The 18,601-nt window shown below is 39.1% G+C and overlaps 6 protein-coding genes across 13 annotated transcripts; 3 read left to right on the top strand and 3 right to left on the bottom strand.

The window, feature by feature from the left end:
• Positions 1 to 535: 535 nt before the first annotated feature.
• Positions 536 to 1,931, top strand: LOC123316336 (transcription factor AP-1). Of its 2 annotated transcripts, none has more exons than XM_044902366.1 (2): positions 536 to 720; positions 1,009 to 1,931. In XM_044902366.1, the coding sequence occupies exon 2, from the start codon at positions 1,130 to 1,132 to the stop codon at positions 1,781 to 1,783; it is 654 nt and encodes a 217-aa protein (XP_044758301.1). In that variant the 5' UTR covers positions 536 to 720; positions 1,009 to 1,129; the 3' UTR covers positions 1,784 to 1,931. The 2 variants fall into 2 exon arrangements, with proteins under 2 accessions (XP_044758301.1, XP_044758302.1); XM_044902367.1 differs by lacking the exon at positions 536 to 720 and adding an exon at positions 766 to 910.
• A 150-nt stretch (positions 1,932 to 2,081) lies between these two features.
• LOC123316335 (GATOR complex protein NPRL2) lies at positions 2,082 to 3,675 on the bottom strand. Of its 2 annotated transcripts, XM_044902363.1 has the most exons (5): positions 3,475 to 3,675; positions 3,328 to 3,419; positions 3,023 to 3,273; positions 2,630 to 2,973; positions 2,082 to 2,578 (listed from the first exon to the last, which is right to left on the bottom strand). In XM_044902363.1, the coding sequence occupies exons 1-5, from the start codon at positions 3,589 to 3,591 to the stop codon at positions 2,225 to 2,227; spliced, it is 1,158 nt and encodes a 385-aa protein (XP_044758298.1). In that variant the 5' UTR covers positions 3,592 to 3,675; the 3' UTR covers positions 2,082 to 2,224. The 2 variants fall into 2 exon arrangements, with proteins under 2 accessions (XP_044758298.1, XP_044758299.1); XM_044902364.1 differs by lacking the exon at positions 3,328 to 3,419 and having other exon boundaries at positions 3,475 to 3,640.
• A 637-nt stretch (positions 3,676 to 4,312) lies between these two features.
• On the top strand, positions 4,313 to 4,985 carry LOC123316337 (putative ATP synthase subunit f, mitochondrial). Its single transcript, XM_044902368.1, has 4 exons — positions 4,313 to 4,489; positions 4,554 to 4,652; positions 4,705 to 4,821; positions 4,880 to 4,985. The coding sequence occupies exons 1-4, from the start codon at positions 4,411 to 4,413 to the stop codon at positions 4,906 to 4,908; spliced, it is 324 nt and encodes a 107-aa protein (XP_044758303.1). The 5' UTR covers positions 4,313 to 4,410; the 3' UTR covers positions 4,909 to 4,985.
• Positions 4,986 to 5,084: 99 nt separating this feature from the next.
• On the bottom strand, positions 5,085 to 6,831 carry LOC123316334 (apyrase). The gene is made up of 5 exons (XM_044902362.1): positions 6,377 to 6,831; positions 6,014 to 6,317; positions 5,718 to 5,865; positions 5,417 to 5,650; positions 5,085 to 5,359 (listed from the first exon to the last, which is right to left on the bottom strand). The coding sequence occupies exons 1-5, from the start codon at positions 6,666 to 6,668 to the stop codon at positions 5,156 to 5,158; spliced, it is 1,182 nt and encodes a 393-aa protein (XP_044758297.1). The 5' UTR covers positions 6,669 to 6,831; the 3' UTR covers positions 5,085 to 5,155.
• Positions 6,832 to 7,732: 901 nt separating this feature from the next.
• On the top strand, positions 7,733 to 12,673 carry LOC123316331 (tetratricopeptide repeat protein 39C-like). Its single transcript, XM_044902355.1, has 8 exons — positions 7,733 to 8,158; positions 8,376 to 8,715; positions 8,868 to 8,964; positions 9,664 to 9,879; positions 9,929 to 10,097; positions 11,735 to 12,182; positions 12,279 to 12,502; positions 12,558 to 12,673. Exons 1-8 carry the CDS (start codon positions 7,994 to 7,996, stop codon positions 12,660 to 12,662), a joined length of 1,764 nt encoding a protein of 587 aa, XP_044758290.1. The 5' UTR covers positions 7,733 to 7,993; the 3' UTR covers positions 12,663 to 12,673.
• Positions 12,674 to 13,083: 410 nt separating this feature from the next.
• On the bottom strand, positions 13,084 to 17,244 carry LOC123316332 (SUN domain-containing protein 3-like). 6 transcript variants are annotated; one of them, XM_044902357.1, is made up of 10 exons: positions 17,147 to 17,244; positions 17,053 to 17,091; positions 16,746 to 16,997; positions 16,524 to 16,688; positions 16,174 to 16,268; positions 14,329 to 14,371; positions 14,051 to 14,268; positions 13,633 to 13,800; positions 13,239 to 13,411; positions 13,084 to 13,180 (listed from the first exon to the last, which is right to left on the bottom strand). In XM_044902357.1, exons 1-10 carry the CDS (start codon positions 17,184 to 17,186, stop codon positions 13,147 to 13,149), a joined length of 1,227 nt encoding a protein of 408 aa, XP_044758292.1. In that variant the 5' UTR covers positions 17,187 to 17,244; the 3' UTR covers positions 13,084 to 13,146. The 6 variants fall into 6 exon arrangements, with proteins under 6 accessions (XP_044758292.1, XP_044758291.1, XP_044758294.1 ...); XM_044902356.1 differs by having other exon boundaries at positions 16,524 to 16,997; positions 17,147 to 17,243; XM_044902359.1 differs by having other exon boundaries at positions 16,524 to 16,997; positions 17,053 to 17,106; positions 17,147 to 17,209.
• Positions 17,245 to 18,601: the final 1,357 nt, after the last annotated feature.

The following is an 18,601-nucleotide window of genomic DNA, read 5'->3' as shown; positions in this document are numbered from 1 at the left end:
TCATTCCAAAATACCTACCATTCCGGAGTATGCAACAAACATTACTTTCCTACTCCGAACGTTATCTACACTACAGGGGTTAATTCGATGAAATTATTGGATACATGGAATTTATTATTTTATTTTGGTTCATCGAATAAAGGCTTAGAATAAGAAAAAAATACAAATCAAGTACCTATATTATCACTGAAGTGGCAATCACCCAAAGGCAAGGATTTTTGTTAGTAACTACAAGCAACGAATAGCAATATCGAATGAAATTGCAAAATATTCCGCAATTCAGAATCAGCAATCTAAGTTTAGTAATAATGAAATGTATTTTTTAGTGAGAGAGTATAATATATTATTGAGACGGAAGAGTTTAGTATTCCTGTATTTATTTACTGAACCAATTAACCAAAAAAGAAGTTCAGACATTACAAATGTAAAAATTACCGGTCAAGGAAGTAGATATCATTCGAAACTCCCGCGTAAAAGCGAAATATTGAAGAAGCCAATCAAAGATTAGAAGGTGCTTGGCCAATAGCCAACGGGATTGCAGTATTTATTCTCAGAATGGGAAATTGAGCTGTGAGTCATCCATAAATAGAATTATTACGTTTATTTGTTGTTACCTCGTAATAGTAAAATATCCCGAAGGACCTGAAGTTGTTTATTCATAGAGTACAATTTTGGAAATTAAGAAATAAAAGAAAAACTTTTCATTTTTGGATCGACAAAGTAAGTATTTCAGTTCACAATATAAGAAACTGATAAAGACACACCTTCATGTTATTGTTTCCATTATTTTTGATAAACTTATCATTTCTTTGATATCAAAAGAATGCAATAAGTTATTGTTGGATTTATGACAAAGAAATAGTGTCAGATTTGTTAATGATCTGTTAATATTCAATTGTTAAATAACTAGGTAACTAAATAAAAAAGATTTTTAAAATTTGTAAGTGGCTCAGGGTCATCCCTTTTCACTAGTTTATTGCACGTTTCAAACCATTTTCTTTTTTTCAGGTTATATGGAATTGAGTGATACCATATATTACATTCTTCTTGGCCTAGTTGTACTTCTAGTGCATTTGTTTTTTTCATTGGGGTCTTGGCTGGGTTGGGAGCTTTACGTTAACAATTAAAGATGAGTGGAAACTTCAATGACAAAGACAATATCAACAATATGAAGAGAAGCTTAACGCTCGACTTTAATAAAGTAAAGAATTTAAATATTCCAGCCGCTAATTCTGGATTATTACTTTCCCCCGATTTGAATTTGTTGAAAGTTGATACTCCAGAATTAGAAAACATGATTCTTGGAAATCCATCAGTGAATACTCCAACACCATCTTTCTTTCCAAAATCAGTAACGATGGAACAAGCATCTTTTGCTGGCGGATTTGAAGAGGCACTCAACAAATTACACAATTCCAATGGATCAGATAGTAACACAAGTACTATCTATAATGAGGCACAATTTTTACCAATAGTTAAGGAAGAGCCACAAACCGTTCCGAATATCACAAATTCCCCACCAATGTCTCCTGTAGACATGGAATATCAGGAGCGCATGAAACTTGAACGTAAAAGACAAAGGAATAGGTTGGCAGCATCGAAATGCAGATCGAGAAAATTGGAAAGAATATCGAAGCTCGAGGAGAAGGTGAAACAGCTCAAGAGTGAAAACGGTGAATTGGCTACACATTTAGCACAGCTTAAGGAAACCGTTGGATTGCTTAAATTAGAAGTTATGGACCATGCTAATGCAGGATGCCCTATTATCGTTAGTCAATTCTAGGACTGGAAGAAAAGTACTTTAAATTTGTTATTTGATGAAAAACCAGAATTTATTATATTTAAAGAGAACCTTTTGTATCTAATGCCATATGGAGTATTTTGTATATATATTTGATAGTTGACAAAGAAATATAATCTTTTTTTCTAAAGATCGTTGAAACACTTTATTTAACCTCAAAACCTCCCAGTTTTTGTTTCCGTGGGTTTCAAATGGGTTGAAATGCGAATTTCTTGTTAAAAGCTAAACGAAATTTGACCGCAGGTTCCACAAAACTCTAAAGGTTTAATTTTGAAATGGTAATACAGTGTAAAAATAGATATATTTCAAAATCAATGGCAATTAAAAATAAATAAAATCACAATATGATTAAATCTCGTAAAATTGCTTATATTTTCACATCTACTAACATGCTTGCACTACCGAACATTTCCACTGAGAGTCTCATTTCCACAAGAGTAGAACATTATGATCACGCTCCAACTGATCCTCCAACCTTTGTGTATTTATATTCGTTGAACAACAAATTTCATCCAAGCTACAAGCGCCTGACAAAGACCTCTGTAAATCCGGGTGATCTCCCAGATGGACAGGATATTTATGCACCCTTCTAATAAGCCCCTCCAATATTCCAAATTGAACCAATTTTCTCTCATTTATCTTCAAGTTGGGAGGATTGAATCTCAAGCATAAGTCTTTCACTGTTGTTCCTCTAGTCATGGCTGCATATATTCTGAAAATATCCCTTAAATTTGGAAGCGAACGTTGGCTGCACGCAACGTACTTAAGGCATCTCTCCTGAAATTTTTTCATTCTTAAATTGAAACTCAAGATGAATAACTTTCATACCTGTAGATCGAATTTTTGTGCCAATAGCTTCAACTTAGGCGTTGTACAATAAACATTTCCATATTGAAATAGTGGGACAAGAGCAACGACACCGTAATATATCAAATTTTGAACACAAGCTTTAACCAGACTGGTATCAACGTTTGATAATGTTGCAATTCTTGATATATGATTGAATCCATCGATATATGTTGTTACTTGTTGAGTGGTTAAATCCCACTGTTGTTCAGGTAATTCTTTGATCAATATAGGAACCTGATGATCAGCAACTGGTAGGGGATCATTACGTATACGGACAACTTTTAAATGAGTAGCAATGGGGCCTTGACTGAGGGCACATTCACCTGTGAGTGATTCATATAGATTTGTAATTTCGCTAATTCGTTTTCTCACCTTTAGTGTTTAGTTCCTCCAATACTTGCTTCAATATAGGTTTCAATTTAGAGGCGCCTGTTGATAAAAAGCTACTCTCTATCTCCATAGCAGTTAGATACTCTGCTAACTTTGTGACTACAGGTTCATAGTGTACAGTTCTGGAACTGCTATCACATATAAAACACAAATTGAAAAGGAATGCATTTCTCGGATACTTTTTATCAATTATTCCAACTGGAAAACCAAGAACTTTGTGCTCTGCCAGTGTTCTAGAAATTAAATAAAAATTAAGGGGAAACATTAGAGGCAATTAGTGTACCCACACAGTGATTGTACTTCTTTGCAATTCTGCTTTCGTTATAATGTACACGCTTATACTGTCGAATAATTCCTTCGATATATAGTTATCTGGTTCCTAAGAGAACACCGTGAGAATAATAAAATTAAAAGGATACCTTGAATATACTTACTGCACAAGAAATGATTGGACCTGCAGTATCATGAAATTCACAAAAAAATATACATCTTATAGGCCCTTCCTCTCCATATCCTTCGAATTTGGATTTGATTAACTCCGAAAAATCCATTTTATGAATTCAATAAATCGCTACCATTTCCAAATTTCAAAAGAGGATATTCACAGAGAAAGAGAAATATATTTCACAGAATTTTAAAAACAAAAATCAAAAAAATTGTCCACAGAACACTAACAATCTCTGACACTAACACAGATTACAGAGAATCTATGTCTATGTTCTACTCCGTATTCTGTGTATGTCTATGTTCAACTCTGTAATTTGTGGTCTATGTCTATGTTCTACTCCGTAATCTGTGGTCTATGTCTATGTTCTACTCTGTAATCTGTGGTCTAAGTCTATGTTCTACTCCGTAATCTGTGATCTATGTCTATGTTCTACTCTGTAATTTGTGGTCTATGTCTATGTTCTACTCTATAATCTGTGGTCTATGTCTATGTTCTACTCTATAATCTGTGGTCTATATCTATGTTCTACTCCGTAATCTGTGGTCTATGTCTATGTTCTACTCTGTAATCTGTGGTCTAAGTCTATGTTCCACTCCGTAATCTGTGATCTATGTCTATGTTCTACTCTGTAATTTGTGGTCTATGTCTATGTTCTACTCTGCAATCTGTGGTCTATGTCTATGTTCCACTCTGTAATCTGTGGTCTATGTCCTACTGTGTAATCTGTGTTATGTCTATGGTCTATGGTGTTCTGTGTTAAGAACATTTTCTCTTCTTCTTCTCCCATCCGCCCATGCCAAATGTCATCTCTACTCTGTAGTTGACCTGTCTAAAGTCAACTAAAGTGTCAAATTGATTTGACTTGATAACTCCTCACGATCGAAAGCCTTCGCCTTCTGTTTTTCGAAATTGTGTAATAAAAATGGCTTTTGGTGATTATCCAATAGAATATGACCCCAAAAAGCATGGTCCTTATGATCCCGCCCGATATTACGGAAAGCGTGAGTTCAATCTATAATTCACCCTTCCCTGCATGTTACATAATGCACAATTTCATCTTTTCAGAGGATATTCCTTTTGGACAACTCAAGTTAAGCGAAGTGGGTGCATGGTTCGCCAGACGTAACAAGTCACCAACTGCTCTTGGTGGACTTATCGGCAGGGGTACGTAAAATGAAAATAAAATAATGTGTATGCTATAACTTTCGGTTCATAGCTTACTGGAGGTGGCAACACAAATATGTCCAGCCTAGAAGGGGTGGAATTGCTCCATTTTTCCAAGTAGCTGTAGGTTGCTCCCTCTTTTTCTACTTTTTGAACTATCAAAAAATTAGTGAGTATTGAAATTTGAATTTTTGATTTGTCATTTCCTCATTTCTATTTTTTTACAGCTTCTCACAGAAACTACAAGTATCACTAACCTTCTACAGTCCAGTGATGTAGTACATACATATTGTATTCTTTAGAATTTCTGAATAATAAACTTATATCAAAATATCTTGCCTTATTCATAAATCTTATATTTCAAATCATACCACTTGAATTTATTATCGGAGCCATATAAATTTTGTAGGTTCAACAAAAAAAAAAATCAAATTCTATAAAAAAATACTTCTATTTAAAAAATATTTTTTCACTTAAAATTGGTAACATATACATGTTTGGTACTATATAAATTCGAGTCCCTCATATTTAGTATCAGCAATGAATAAGTCGTCGACTAGTACTTGGCCACGTATAGTAAAGCTAGTGAAGAAAGTTCTTGTTTTGCCTTCCAGTTCCTCTGTTCTTAAAGCAACAATAACTTCGTCATTTGTATTTGGTAGGAATTTGAAGCTGGAGAAGCCTCTAGTGATGTATTCATTGGGAATCTGAAAAATCAACAATTATTTCAAGATCAGTTAAGCGTAATTAAATGATGAATATACCTTGACAATTCTGACTGTTGAGACAGAATCATCAGCACTAATTAAAACTGAACAGCCTCTTCTTTCATCTGCTACTTCATCATACGGTTCTTTACTGCATCTTCTGGGGAGGAAAAACCATTTTTGATGAATTTCTGACCATAAACCACTCTCATGTATCATATATCCAGGCCATTCTATTCCGAGGACTTTACGTAGATTTTTGTATTGATCAACCCAATTTACATGTTTGACCTGAAAATTTCATAGCTGAAGTAAAGAATATTCAATAATTTAAAGTGTGCAGAAGCAGAGAACTCACAGCCCCATTTTTGTGGACTACTTTAATCCACATGGGATTGTAATTCTGGAATTCACCAGTAGCAGTGGTCCATTCTTTGCCCATGGAACCCAGGTATAATTTTTCATTCTTCACAGCTGCCCATTCAGTTTTGAAGCCCTTTGCATTTCTGAAAAATAATACCCATTTAGTTTTGCTATTCAAAATCCATCCCTATTACCATCTTCAATTTATTTTAATCAAAATATTGAGGAAAAAAAGCTTGATACTTTTTGTGAACTATAAGAGTCCCCTTGTTGATTCTTCACTACACTTACTTCCCATTTCCATCCATCAACAACACCCAGGGGATAATATTATCCCCAACAATTTCATAAACAATTCCAGTTCTATCATCGAATGTCAATAATCTTCCATCGTAAACTACAAGTTCTGAAAGTTCCATTCCTCTACCTTTGAGTGCATAGCTGTTTTTCAAGGTTATTGGACCTGTTGAATCCCAGGACACAACAATATTTTGGGTTTTTGCATCATAACTTAAGAAACCTTTTTTGAATAGAGAATACCATGTATTCTTTTCCTTTTCATGCTTGGAATCTGTATCGAGATCCGCTATTATACCTTGAATTAAAAATAAAAATAAAAAGCTTCTCAGAAATAGGAATTGAAGGTTGACTTACCTATTCTGTAAGTGTACACGTCATTTGCTTTTACTGGGGCAGTTATAGGGTACGTATTGTTGAAATTGCTAGAGCCTGAAAGACCTGTCCAGCTTGGAATGTAATAAACCACAAGTAAACACACCAAGGAAGCTATTCCGATATACGACATCATCTTGTAGAAATACTGTTTGTTTCTGAAACCAAACGTTCGATTTATAATCCTATACGCCGGAGGTTTTTTTAAAGCCTTCCTCCAATCTCTTGGGGAACTCATTTCCTCCAAATCATGTATTAATATCCTATTCTCCATATAGATAATGCTAATAATGTTATCAGATTACGAAACATTATGGTTAAGTGGACCTTGAAAAGGGGCAAGATATTCTAAAAATCATCTAGTATGAAAGTCATTCGGCTGAATTGGATAAATAATCATCCTTGTTGATTTAAATCATAACCATTTTTAACCTAAACAAATTGACACGTAGTAGATACGTTGCTCATTGTTTTTGCTCTATGATACTTTGAACTATGATCTTTTTCTTCAGTTCAATACATACAACTTTTTTGTTATTCTGAGGAACTTTCACATAGGATCAAATGAGGATGAGGATCTTAACTTCACTGAGATTAGTTACAACTCCACTCAAAAGGAATTCAATAATTGATTGCAATTGATTCACCTGATGCTTCCTCCACAATTCACCAAGTCACACTAGTTGTTTGTTTTTCAAATCTACTAGCAATGACTGGTAAAATTTGGAGGTCATCCATCTATCTGATCGCTACCTTCATGAGATCATAATAATCAAATAATCTTCTATAATTGATCCTTCACCGATATTAGAAACATTTAGAACATCTTTTACAATCTTTAGGGAATATATTTCAAAGCAACATTAGCTTACCAATAGATGGTTAATGAAGATTTCATTTCTTAAAACCAACACGTTTATCTCCGAAAATTTAATAATCTATTCCAAGGTATCAGAATAGAAATGGCATATCTTATCTTCGAAAGATATGAGACATGCGGTTATACTCAGGATTTTTAGCAATGTCATTCAGAATTATTTGAGTTAAATATTTAATGATATGGTCAAAAAATAATTTAGACCCATTGAGCCAAAAATTTGTTGATTCAAAATCTTGGTAACGAAGCCAGTTTTTGATCTGCAGGAGGTTTTAACAAATCCTTCTTTCTTTTCGAGAGGTCATGTGGAAAACTGCAATATTTTGAAGTCTAAATGCCAGATTTTTTCCATTTTTGAATCGAGGAAAAATAGGTGTAAGATTTGAGATATATAACCACCCTGTGTCTATTCCTAGCGTTAAAGGAGTTCAAAATCAATAACTCTGTTTTGAAGGTTCACCCCTTGTTGTACGTCAGTTCTGACAATTTGCCAAAACAAGAAATTCATGGTCCGAAATTAGAAAACCTATTCGTTGATCACTTCAAGTTAGAAGTTCCCAATGAAAATTCCAGTTTGATATCCCATAATCTGCAAAAATTACATGAACTTCAACACATTTTCACGCTGATTCAATCTTCTACAGTCTTATCTTACGAAAAATTGAAAATTTGAACGTTCGAAGATGATACAGTGATTTTACCACGAAATCAGTGAACAAGTCATGGCCTCAGCTAGTAGAGAAAACGGTGGCGAGAGCGAATGGATTCTGGCCAAGGAGGGGTTGAAGCTGCTCATCAATAATAGGGGTAAAGAGGCGGAAGAACTGTTCATGAAGTACCCCGAGAGCCTGGTTATGTTTTCTGGGTACTCATTCGCTGTTTTCATGGTGAGTTTATGAACACCATCAGAATACCGAGTCTTCTGAGCCTTTCCCTCTCAAAATTACTGGCTGAACAGTCTAAAAAAGATTGAAGTTTGATGTACGCACAGTCTTGCCCTTAAAAAATGAGATGCAAACACACAATTCACACTCTGTGTTTTAGAGGAACACATTTTCAGGGTAGGTACCCATGATTTCATTATTTCAACCCTTTTCATTCAAGGATGCCCTCATGTCCTTCGAAGAGGAGAAGCTAACAAAAGCAATCTCCACCCTGAAGGAAGTCGAACAGAGATGTAGCACCAGAGGTTGGTTCAAAATGGTCAAGAACAAGATGTTCGGTACCACGGAAGAAGAGCCGACTCTAACTGAAACTTTGGAAACTCAGATAATCCTCGCCGATTCTCAAGTTTGCCTCGCCGTTTTGGTGTTCTTGCAGCAGGACATCTCGGGGTACTTGAAGGCTGGCTGGGTGCTCAGGAAGGCGTGGAAGCTCTACCACAGCACCTACACCGACATATTGAATTTGTACAATAGCGAAATTGGAATACTGAATTTACCAGGTTTGTGTAGATTTGTATGGATTGTATGTTCTTGCCTTCACATAGTATGCAGCTTTCCATTTCTAGAGTTGTAATGAACTCAAGTAAAATCGATGGCTCCAAAGCAAATTTCTTATACTTATATTGTTTAATCGATGTGTTTTTTTTATCAGATCCGAACTTGGCTTCCCGCAGCTCGGACAACGTGGTGAAGAACGAAAGGACCATCCTGTCATCCGACGAGGAGGCGTTCAAGACCACCTCCAACGGGTATATCCTTTCCAACCCCTTCCCCCACTCTCAGTCCTTAGAAATCAACCGCATCTCACTTGGTGACTCCGGAGAGCCATCTCCGGAGCTGACCCCATCGACCCACTGCCCAAACAGCCTCACCACGGGTTACCCGAACCCCAGGTCCAGTTCGAACCCCATGAAAAAATCCCATTCGGTCAATCAGGCCTTGTCCAAATCTGGCCATGGCTGGACTTCGAGGTTCGGGCCGATGAGTGGCTCGATGAGCATCAACTATTTCACTTCCGCCTTTGGGTTCTACGCGTCGGAAAAATTGTGAGTAGATGCATTGGTCATCTGTTGAGATGAGGAAATTCACGAGGGGTTCGTATTGTGGTTATTTTTCACCCTGATGGAGATATTTCTAGTGGATTAGAGGTTATATAAGGCCATCTTTTTCGAGATTTTTGAAGGTCAACTTTCTACACTCGTATCTCCGAGAAAACTCATCGTAGAACTCAAAATGATACATATACTGGAAGAGGGATAGAATGCAATATTCCTCTTTGGAAGCACACCTTGTTTGGGAAAAGAATTATGTGATAATAATTCAGAAATATCTAGGAGTCACTAGGGTACTTTTTAATCACAATATGAACTCTTCGGAGTTGCGTGGATTGAGGAGAATGTTGGTGAGTTTACTGTTGAATTTCCTGTTTTCACTGTTCCTTTCCTCAGGAAGACGAGCGATACCCCGTTGAACAAAAAAGTGATAATACGTCTGATGAACGCCGTCACCTTCGGCTACGGCATTCTTCAGTTGGGAGTCTCTCTTCTACCTCCAGCACTGCTGAGGCTGACGAGTTTCCTTGGACTGGGTGGTAGCAGAGCACATGGATTGTCCTGTTTGATGTACTCTAGGCTGGGAGTGGACATGAGGGCACCTTTAGCAACGTGAGTGGACGCTAAGGGAATTTGTAGTCAGTTAATTCGATAATTTCAGTCTGTCACTGTTGTGGTACCACTGCATAGTGAGACCCTACTACGCCCTCGATGGTACGAATGTTCGAGCAGGAGCTAGAGTATCTGAAGTGTTGATTCATGAAACACGAGAAGAGTTCGGGGACTCGGCCCTCTTTCTATTCTTCAGGGGACGATTGTGTCGACTCAATGTGAGTAGGAGTTGAAATACACTGCGCAAAAAAATTATGGAAATCTCAAATTCATTCTACAACTGAAGGTGTTCTCAAAGATAATTATTTTTATCAGAATTATGCGTACATTTATTATCCACTTTCAATGGTTTTCTTCAATACAGATGTTTTTTCCCAGCAGGAATAAAAAAAGATGATATGTATTATCAGATTTTGAATGTATTGGCTCCGTTCTAAAATCAGTCGTTCTCGATCAATTCTAGTGATCAATAGTTTTTCTTTCGTTTGATTTTCTACACTCGATCGCTATGCAACGCGAAACACGCAATTTGACCCAAGAGGAATGTGCCCAAGCGGTAGTTTTGCGAGAAGAAGGGTGGACATACACAAGAATTGCAGAAAGGTTTGGAGTTTCCCATACAAGTGTGTCCAGAATGTTGCAGCGATTCAGGGAGACAGGTATGAATGTCCGAAGACCAGGACAGGGTATACCACGGGCAACAACTGCCATTCAAGAACGTTACTTGAGGGTTCTTCGTTGAGACAACGGTTTGCAACCGCTCGCCTCCTTCAAATTCAGCTTGAGCAAACTCATGAGGTGCAAATTAGCACTCAGACAATAAGAAATCGCCTCAGAGTATATGATTTAAGGCCTCGTGTCTCGGCAAGAGGCCCAGCTCTTACCCCAGCCCATCGAAGGCCGCGTTTGGATTTTGCGAGAGAGCATATCCATTGGGAAGAGGCCGATTGGGAAAGAGTTCTCTTCACAGATGAGTCTAGATTCTGCCTCTACCATTGTGATCGACGTTCCCTTGTATACAGACGTCCACATGAAAGTGCAATTTCCTGAATACTACTGGTTTCGGTGGAGGATCGATTATGGTATGGGGTGGAATATCTTTGACTGCTCGCACAGACCTAGTGGTCGTTGATAATGGAGCTATGAATGCTGATAAGTATATAAGGAACATCCTTGAAGAGCATGTAGTGCCATTTGCTCCATACATTGGTGAAAATTTCATTTTTATGGACGATAATGCCAGACCCCATCGTGCGCGCATCGTTCAGGAGTACCTTGAAGAGGTTGAAGTCTCTCGAATGGAATGGCCAGCAAGAAGTCCAGATCTCAATCCGATTGAGCAGGTTTGGGACAACCTCAATCGAAAGCTGAGAAGTTCAGAAAATCATCCAGCTACTCTCAATGACTTAGGAATCCAACTCGGAGAAATCTGGGAAGGATTAGATCAGAACATTTTAAGATCACTCATTTTGAGTATGAACCGTCGTTGCCGAGCTGTAATTAACGCAAGGGGTGGAAATACCAAGTATTAAATCACTTATCAGCATTTCAGTATTTTGAAAATTGTTCATTTCTCTTCTTTCACATAAGATTCGGTGAAATCCTGAATTTTTCTTCCATTTAATGTGTCTTGTTTCGTTCAAAACCTTTCCGAGAGAACATAAAAAATAAGTTATAAGGTCAATATAGAGTTAACTTTCATTAAAATTGAGATTTTCAGAATGTGCGTTAATTTTTTTGCGCAGTGTAATTGGATGAGTTTTGCTCATATGGAATCTTACTTATCCTTCTGATCTGATATGGGGTATCTCACTGGCTCAACTGATTTTTCTGTATTCAATTTGCTCTTTTTCAGTCAGATATCCCGTCAGCTTTGTCAGCCTTCCAAGCCTCCGTCAAAAATGCGAATCAAAGGGAAATCAAGCTGCTGTCCCTCCACGAGGTAGGCTGGTGCTACCTGATCCAGCTGGACTTCGAAAACTCCGAGTCGAAATTCTCGTTCCTTGCCACCTGGAGCAGATGGTCCAGGCCCTTCTACACTTACATAGCCTGCATATGCAAAGGATCCAGGAACGCTTTCACCGACTACCCCTCGCTGGAAGAGATGGTGGTCAGCATCAGGACGTCTTCGAAGGCTAACCAACTGGACGAGTTCCTGACCAAGAGGGCTTCATGTTTTCCGGGCAGAGATGATTTCGCCACTTGCTCGACCAGATTCTGGAAACTGTTCGTTTACGAGATGCTGTATCTGTGGAACTCGCTGGCGAGCTGCACGAAGGAGGACTTGTTGCAGATAATTTCAGGTGGGTTTTAGCCACAGACAACGATTGATAGGGACCACGTATGCTGGAAAATTTCAAGTATTCTTCCTCCATCGAGCATTTTGTTTTATCTTCCAGATTGTAATTTGGAATCGCCGGCTGAAGAACCGATGAAAGGTGTGTCCAAACTGATCCAAGGAGCTTGTTATCTGATCTTGGGGAGAAGTTCGGAAGCGGATACGATGTTGAGGGAGTGCATCCAGAGCAGGACCGAACTGAATCAAAAGGGCCACCCTAAAGACGTCCATATTCTTGCGTTTGCCCAGTACGAACTAGCGTCCATTTTGGTTGAAGCACCTGAGGTAAGATCTGTTCATTTAGATCCTACTTAGTGACTGTGAAATTTTTTTTTGGCAGACGAAGGAAGAGGGAAGAAAACTACTGTTACAAACTGTCCAAATTAAGGATTACGATTTCGAAGAGAGGTTGACTGTAAGGGTGAGCTCGTTGCTGAGACATTAGCGAAACCTCTGGAAAATCGACACGAAATGACAATATTCATCGACGAATCGGTTCTGGAAGAAGTTTTTGTTCATAAGGATGCTCGATCGTCGAAGATCTAAATATTGCCGTAGACATTATTAAAATCTGATTACATCTTGTCCATAAAAAGGATGAAACTCGAATGAGTATGTGCAGAGACTTATTTTGTATTTTTAATAAAATTTACTGCTCAATTTTGACCATGAATTTGGAGTGTTTTTCTTGTGGGTTTGTGAGGATAGCTCTTGGTCATCCAGGAACATGGCAGCGATGTCCGTTTGTGTAGAATACGACTCTGATTTCAAGGGTTGAAAATGGAAGAACAAAATCATCCACTCCACTCAACGCTTGATACATTGATGACTCCGTCCATGTATTCGACGAAAAAATTTGATTGACGAATTGTATGAGAAATTTATTGAAAAATAAAAGTTTTATATGTTATATTAGTTTTGTCACAACCTTACAATGACTCTAGGGTACCATGAACACGCAACCTGCAACAAAATGAAGGTCTTAGCATTTCTCCATGAAAGCCACCCCAAGATTCCTCACCTATAAATACACGTATACTCTGTTGAACCATGATTCGAATCTACGTGAAACTCCACGAATTCAAACGGTACTTGACAAGACATTTTGATGGGAAAAGTTTGAATGGGATGAGAGTCCAATTTGTATTGGAATCTGCCGAGTAGCACTTTGGTTTTCTTCAGGTCTTCCAGTCCCTGAAAGCAGACAACAGTTTTGAGATTTACATATTGTTCAAATATAAAGATCTAAATGAAACTATAGCCACACAGTTGAGGGTATCAACAGAAGGACATTCAATCGAAACTTTTTCCATAGATGTGAGAGTTGTGTTGCTCTGATGAGGCCAAACAAGACCAAAACCATGTTCAGTATCCACCGTTATTCTATGGAAGCGTATGACTGTCTTAAGACTTACATATATTGCAAAATCTTTTGGTGCAGTATCAAGTTTGCCAGTCGGTGATATTTTACTCGAAATGTGCTCCAAGCTTACAGCGTTAATCCTAACTTTTCCAAGGAGCTTTATCAAGACAGTTCCTTTGGATCCTTTGAAGGCCCAACATTCTCCTGGAGCGCTACTGGACTGAAATAATATAAATCTTATAATTCACATTCACAAAATGAAACGCGAATTGGCGTGACACGTCAACTTTAAGAATCGTGGTGGGCAAATGGTAATTGTGGGTTCGACCACACCAGCTGGTGTTTATACGATGGTTCAACCCTACATAGGTTTCATCTAGAGTATGCACTATGCAGCAGCCAGGTCCATTGTTCTTTAAGCTCCCTTTTTGTGATTTGGCGTCAAAATTTGAGGATGTGTACTCAATTACCTGAATCATTGCTCGTGGACCATTGTTTCCTTCGCAAAGTGTCAATCCGAACAGTCCCACAGTGGAACCATAATTCTCCGTATCTATAACTTTCACAATTCTACCACCTGCCGTTTCCAGAGCGAAGTCCGTCTTTCCAGTTTTGTCAGAATCGAAATTTTCCAGTTCGTCCTTCACCAAACCCTTGATGGCTGAACTATACTCTCTGGGCAGTTGTGCTGAATCGAAATTATCGTTGATAAATATTGGGAAGGAGCGGAAAGAAGGATTATATTCACCTGATTTATCAGAATCCTCCGTGGTGTCGATCCCGACGTGTTTCTGAAATTGTAAATGGAATTCCCTATGACTTGGACTCAACTCGAATCCACTGAGCTCAGATTTGGAATCAGAGATCTCGAATTATGATAATAATATCATGAAAAATTTTCGACCAAAATGCTTTTTTTTTCGTATCGTTTTGAAATTCAGAATATATATTAATTGAGCTTTTCTCTATCAGAAACTACAATCCGTTCTTCTTAAAGTGAATTATTTTTCCTTTTACGCCGTCTTGAAGGTATGAAAAATTGTTAGGCCATAACACCCCCCCCACACACACACACACACACACACACACACACACACACACACACATACACACACACACACACAGACGCACACCACACACACACACACACCACACACACACACCACACACACACCACACACTCGACACCCGACACTCGAAACGCACACCCTGCACCCCCACACACACACACACACACACACACACACGCGCACACACACCCGCAATCCCTCACACACACACACACGCACGCACATGCACGCGCACGCACACACACCCGCAAATCCCCCACACACACACACACACACGCACGCACACACGCACACGCACGCGCACTCGAACGCACACACACACACACACACACAGACACACACACCCTGCACCCCCACATACGCTCACACACACCCCCCACACACACACACACACACCACACTGGACACTCGACATTCGTCACTCGACACCCGACACTCGACACTCGACACTCGATACTCGACACGCGACACTCGACACCCGACACTCGACACTCGACACTCGACACTCGACACTCGACACTCGACACCTGACACTCGACACCTGACACTCGACACCTGACACTCGACACTCGACACCCGACACTCGACACCTGACACTCGACACTCGACACTCGACACCTGACACTCGACACTCGACACTCGACACCCGACACTCGACACCTGACACTCGACACTCGACACTCGACACCTGACACTCGACACTCGACACCTGACACTCGACACTCGACACCCGACACTCGACACCTGACACTCGACACCTGACACTCGACACTCGACACCTGACACTCGACACTCGACACTCGACACTCGACACCTGACACTCGACACCTGACACTCGACACTCGACACTCGACACCTGACACTCGACACCTGACACTCGACACTCGACACTCGACACCTGACACTCGACACTCGACACCTGACACTCGACACTCGACACTCGACACCTGACACTCGACACCTGACACTCGACACTCGACACTCGACACTCGACACTCGACACTCGACACCTGACACTCGACACTCGACACCTGACACTCGACACCTGACACTCGACACCTGACACTCGACACTCGACACCTGACACTCGACACTCGACACTCGACACCTGACACTCGACACTCGACACCCGACACTCGACACCTGACACTCGACACTCGACACTCGACACTCGACACTCGACACCTGACACTCGACACTCGACACCCGACACTCGACACCTGACACTCGACACTCGACACTCGACACTCGACACTCGACACCTGACACTCGACACTCGACACCCGACACTCGACACCTGACACTCGACACTCGACACTCGACACTCGACACTCGACACTCGACACTCGACACCCGACACTCGACACTCGACATACGACACACACACCCGCAATCCCTCACACACACACACACGCACGCACACGCACGCGCACGCACACACACACACACAGACACACACACCCTGCACCATTCCAAAATTGGAACTGTATAACCTATGGTTCTAATTAAAAGGATTTTATTACCTTTATATCGGTCATTTCATGATGTATAGTACAAAGATCCGATCTGAGACCTCCTAAAATTTTGGCTAATGGAATGAAAATGATGATGATGGCACCTGAAAAAATTATGTGTTAATGTGTGGCAATAGGAGCTCATATGTGTCGATGTCTCGTTAATCAGAGCCAACTGCTTTTAGTCAATGAATTTCGTCATTGCTACATCAGTATTTGCTACAGTGATATTCTGATTGTTGGAAGTTATTCATCGATATCGAAATATTCTGATGCCAAATCATCGCAACTATCCCTCTTCCTCATGCAACTGCATTATGGCGTTGTAAAAAATAAAGTTTCAAGGTTGTGGTGCTCACCTAGAGCCAAAAGGCATGGCAAAAAACCGCATATTTTCGTTTGCTTATTGGAAGTTTCTGCGTAGCAAGGGTCCATCCTCGAGTAGCTCTCACAGTTCATCAACTGACAAGCTCCCCCACCCTCACAACCGTCATGGTCCAACAACAAGCTAGACCTTCTTTGCACTGCAAGAATTTGACTAGAGCCTCTCACAACCCTCTCCTTCCTATCTGAAAAATCACCAGAGTTGGCTTCCTCCCTCTCAGCGACTGAAGACACCGACGACAGTCTCCTAAAAATCGAAAATTTCGTCCTTGAATTCTTTTTGGATGAAGAAGGCGCTTCCCCTTCCACTTCACCAACGGAAGACGCAGAGTTTCTTCTGTAGATCGATAAAAGCGATTCCTTGTTTTCTGTCGCGGGTTTTGGACGGATGTTTTCACTTGAATTTGACGCCGCTTCTCTCCCACTGAAGGCTGACATAGATCTTCTCACTGAAATTCCGCTATATCACTCATATAAATTTGTTTAGGTTTGGTGGCCACTTACCGGATAGTCTAGTGTTGTAATTGTGAGAGAAGGGTTCGCCTGAAAAGTATCAAGCTGCTCAGTGGGAGTAAAAGTCCTTCTACGGTTAACTCACCAACTTTCGACTTTTCATTAGATAAAGAATGAGAACTCATTCCTTTCAAATATTTCAATTTCGATTTCGGGTTGACAGCATGTATGACACTCTCTGACAATTTTTAAAGGGTGTAGTGGATTCTACATTTAAATGGGGTTACTTCACACTGTGACCTCAAGATCTATAAGAGCTATTGAGCCCCCCTATGGAAGTTTACTTACAGCTCACCTTCCACAGTTTTTATGGAGTATTTAGTTCTTGGACGGTAAGATCTTTCCTTTCTACAGGAAACATGTTTCAATGGTGGTCAGAAATAGGTCTAGCCAGACCATACACGAAGCGTGAAAAGCTACAATAGTTAACAAGCTTATTAACTGCCCTAGAGGACCTATGGTCTATGAGGAAATAAGACCTAGTCCTCTCGTAAAAATTATAACACGTTAGCGAACAAACCCAGTGGTTAGATCAAAAAAGTCAGCATTGAGAAGAACCCACGAAACGATTTTATGTAAAATGAGCAATAGTAAAGGAAATACACTATAAAAAAACACAAAGCAAATACCATAAATTAAAGGCACACCTTAAGTGAATTTTAACCCACGTTTTAAACAAATTCATGTTGTTTGGTGGGGTTTCTGTGAAAAAGTTAAAGAAATTCTTGTTTTCTACATTTATTTATTCAACCATAACTTTCGAATACTTACAATATCATCCACAACATACCAAAAATATACATTAAAAACAAATAGACATCAAAATATCACTGTTTTCATTATCTAATGACATAAATGACTAGAAAAATTGTTAATAAATAAGAAAAAATTAAACAATATTCATCATTTGTAACAAGAATTTCTTGATGAACAAAACATTCACATTGAAGAAACAAGAAGACAGCAGAAATAGTATTCTCTTTAATATCAGTCACATTTTGACAGGTTTTAAGATATTCCGAGTATTTGATATCTTTTAGATATCTGGAACAAAGCACAAGAACTGGTATCTCATAAATGTTTTGTCGACATAATAAAAAAATATTTTAGAACATCATTAATACTGGTAAAAACTTTAAACTAATTATGAACAAATATAACAATACGAGTATTTTCTTCTTCTAGTATGATTTAATCTGTTCAGATTTTCAACAGAAGAACATTGGCAATGTACAATCTGGAATGATACTATTTGCGTAAAGCAGACAATATAATGCAAATACATGTTCATAGATGTTGCAAACTAACATATATTTTTCAGTATAAATTTCACATAAAAAATTCCACGATAGTCTGTCGAATATTTCGCGTAGTATTCAAAATTTCTCGAATTGGTTATAATAATAAGGGTTTCATTAATTCACTAGTTCTTATTACCTAAAACGCAAATTCATGTTGATGAATTCGCACTGAAATCAAGTTCAATTTATTGCACAATCCCGACCATATTTCAGTAATTTATCTACATTTTCAACTATCC

The sequence above is a fragment of the Coccinella septempunctata genome, chromosome 7 (genome assembly GCF_907165205.1).
Source record: "Coccinella septempunctata chromosome 7, icCocSept1.1, whole genome shotgun sequence".
Taxonomy (NCBI): domain Eukaryota; kingdom Metazoa; phylum Arthropoda; class Insecta; order Coleoptera; family Coccinellidae; genus Coccinella; species Coccinella septempunctata.
Note: the sequence above shows the minus strand (reverse complement) of the source record. Positions and strands in the feature narration are given on the sequence as shown.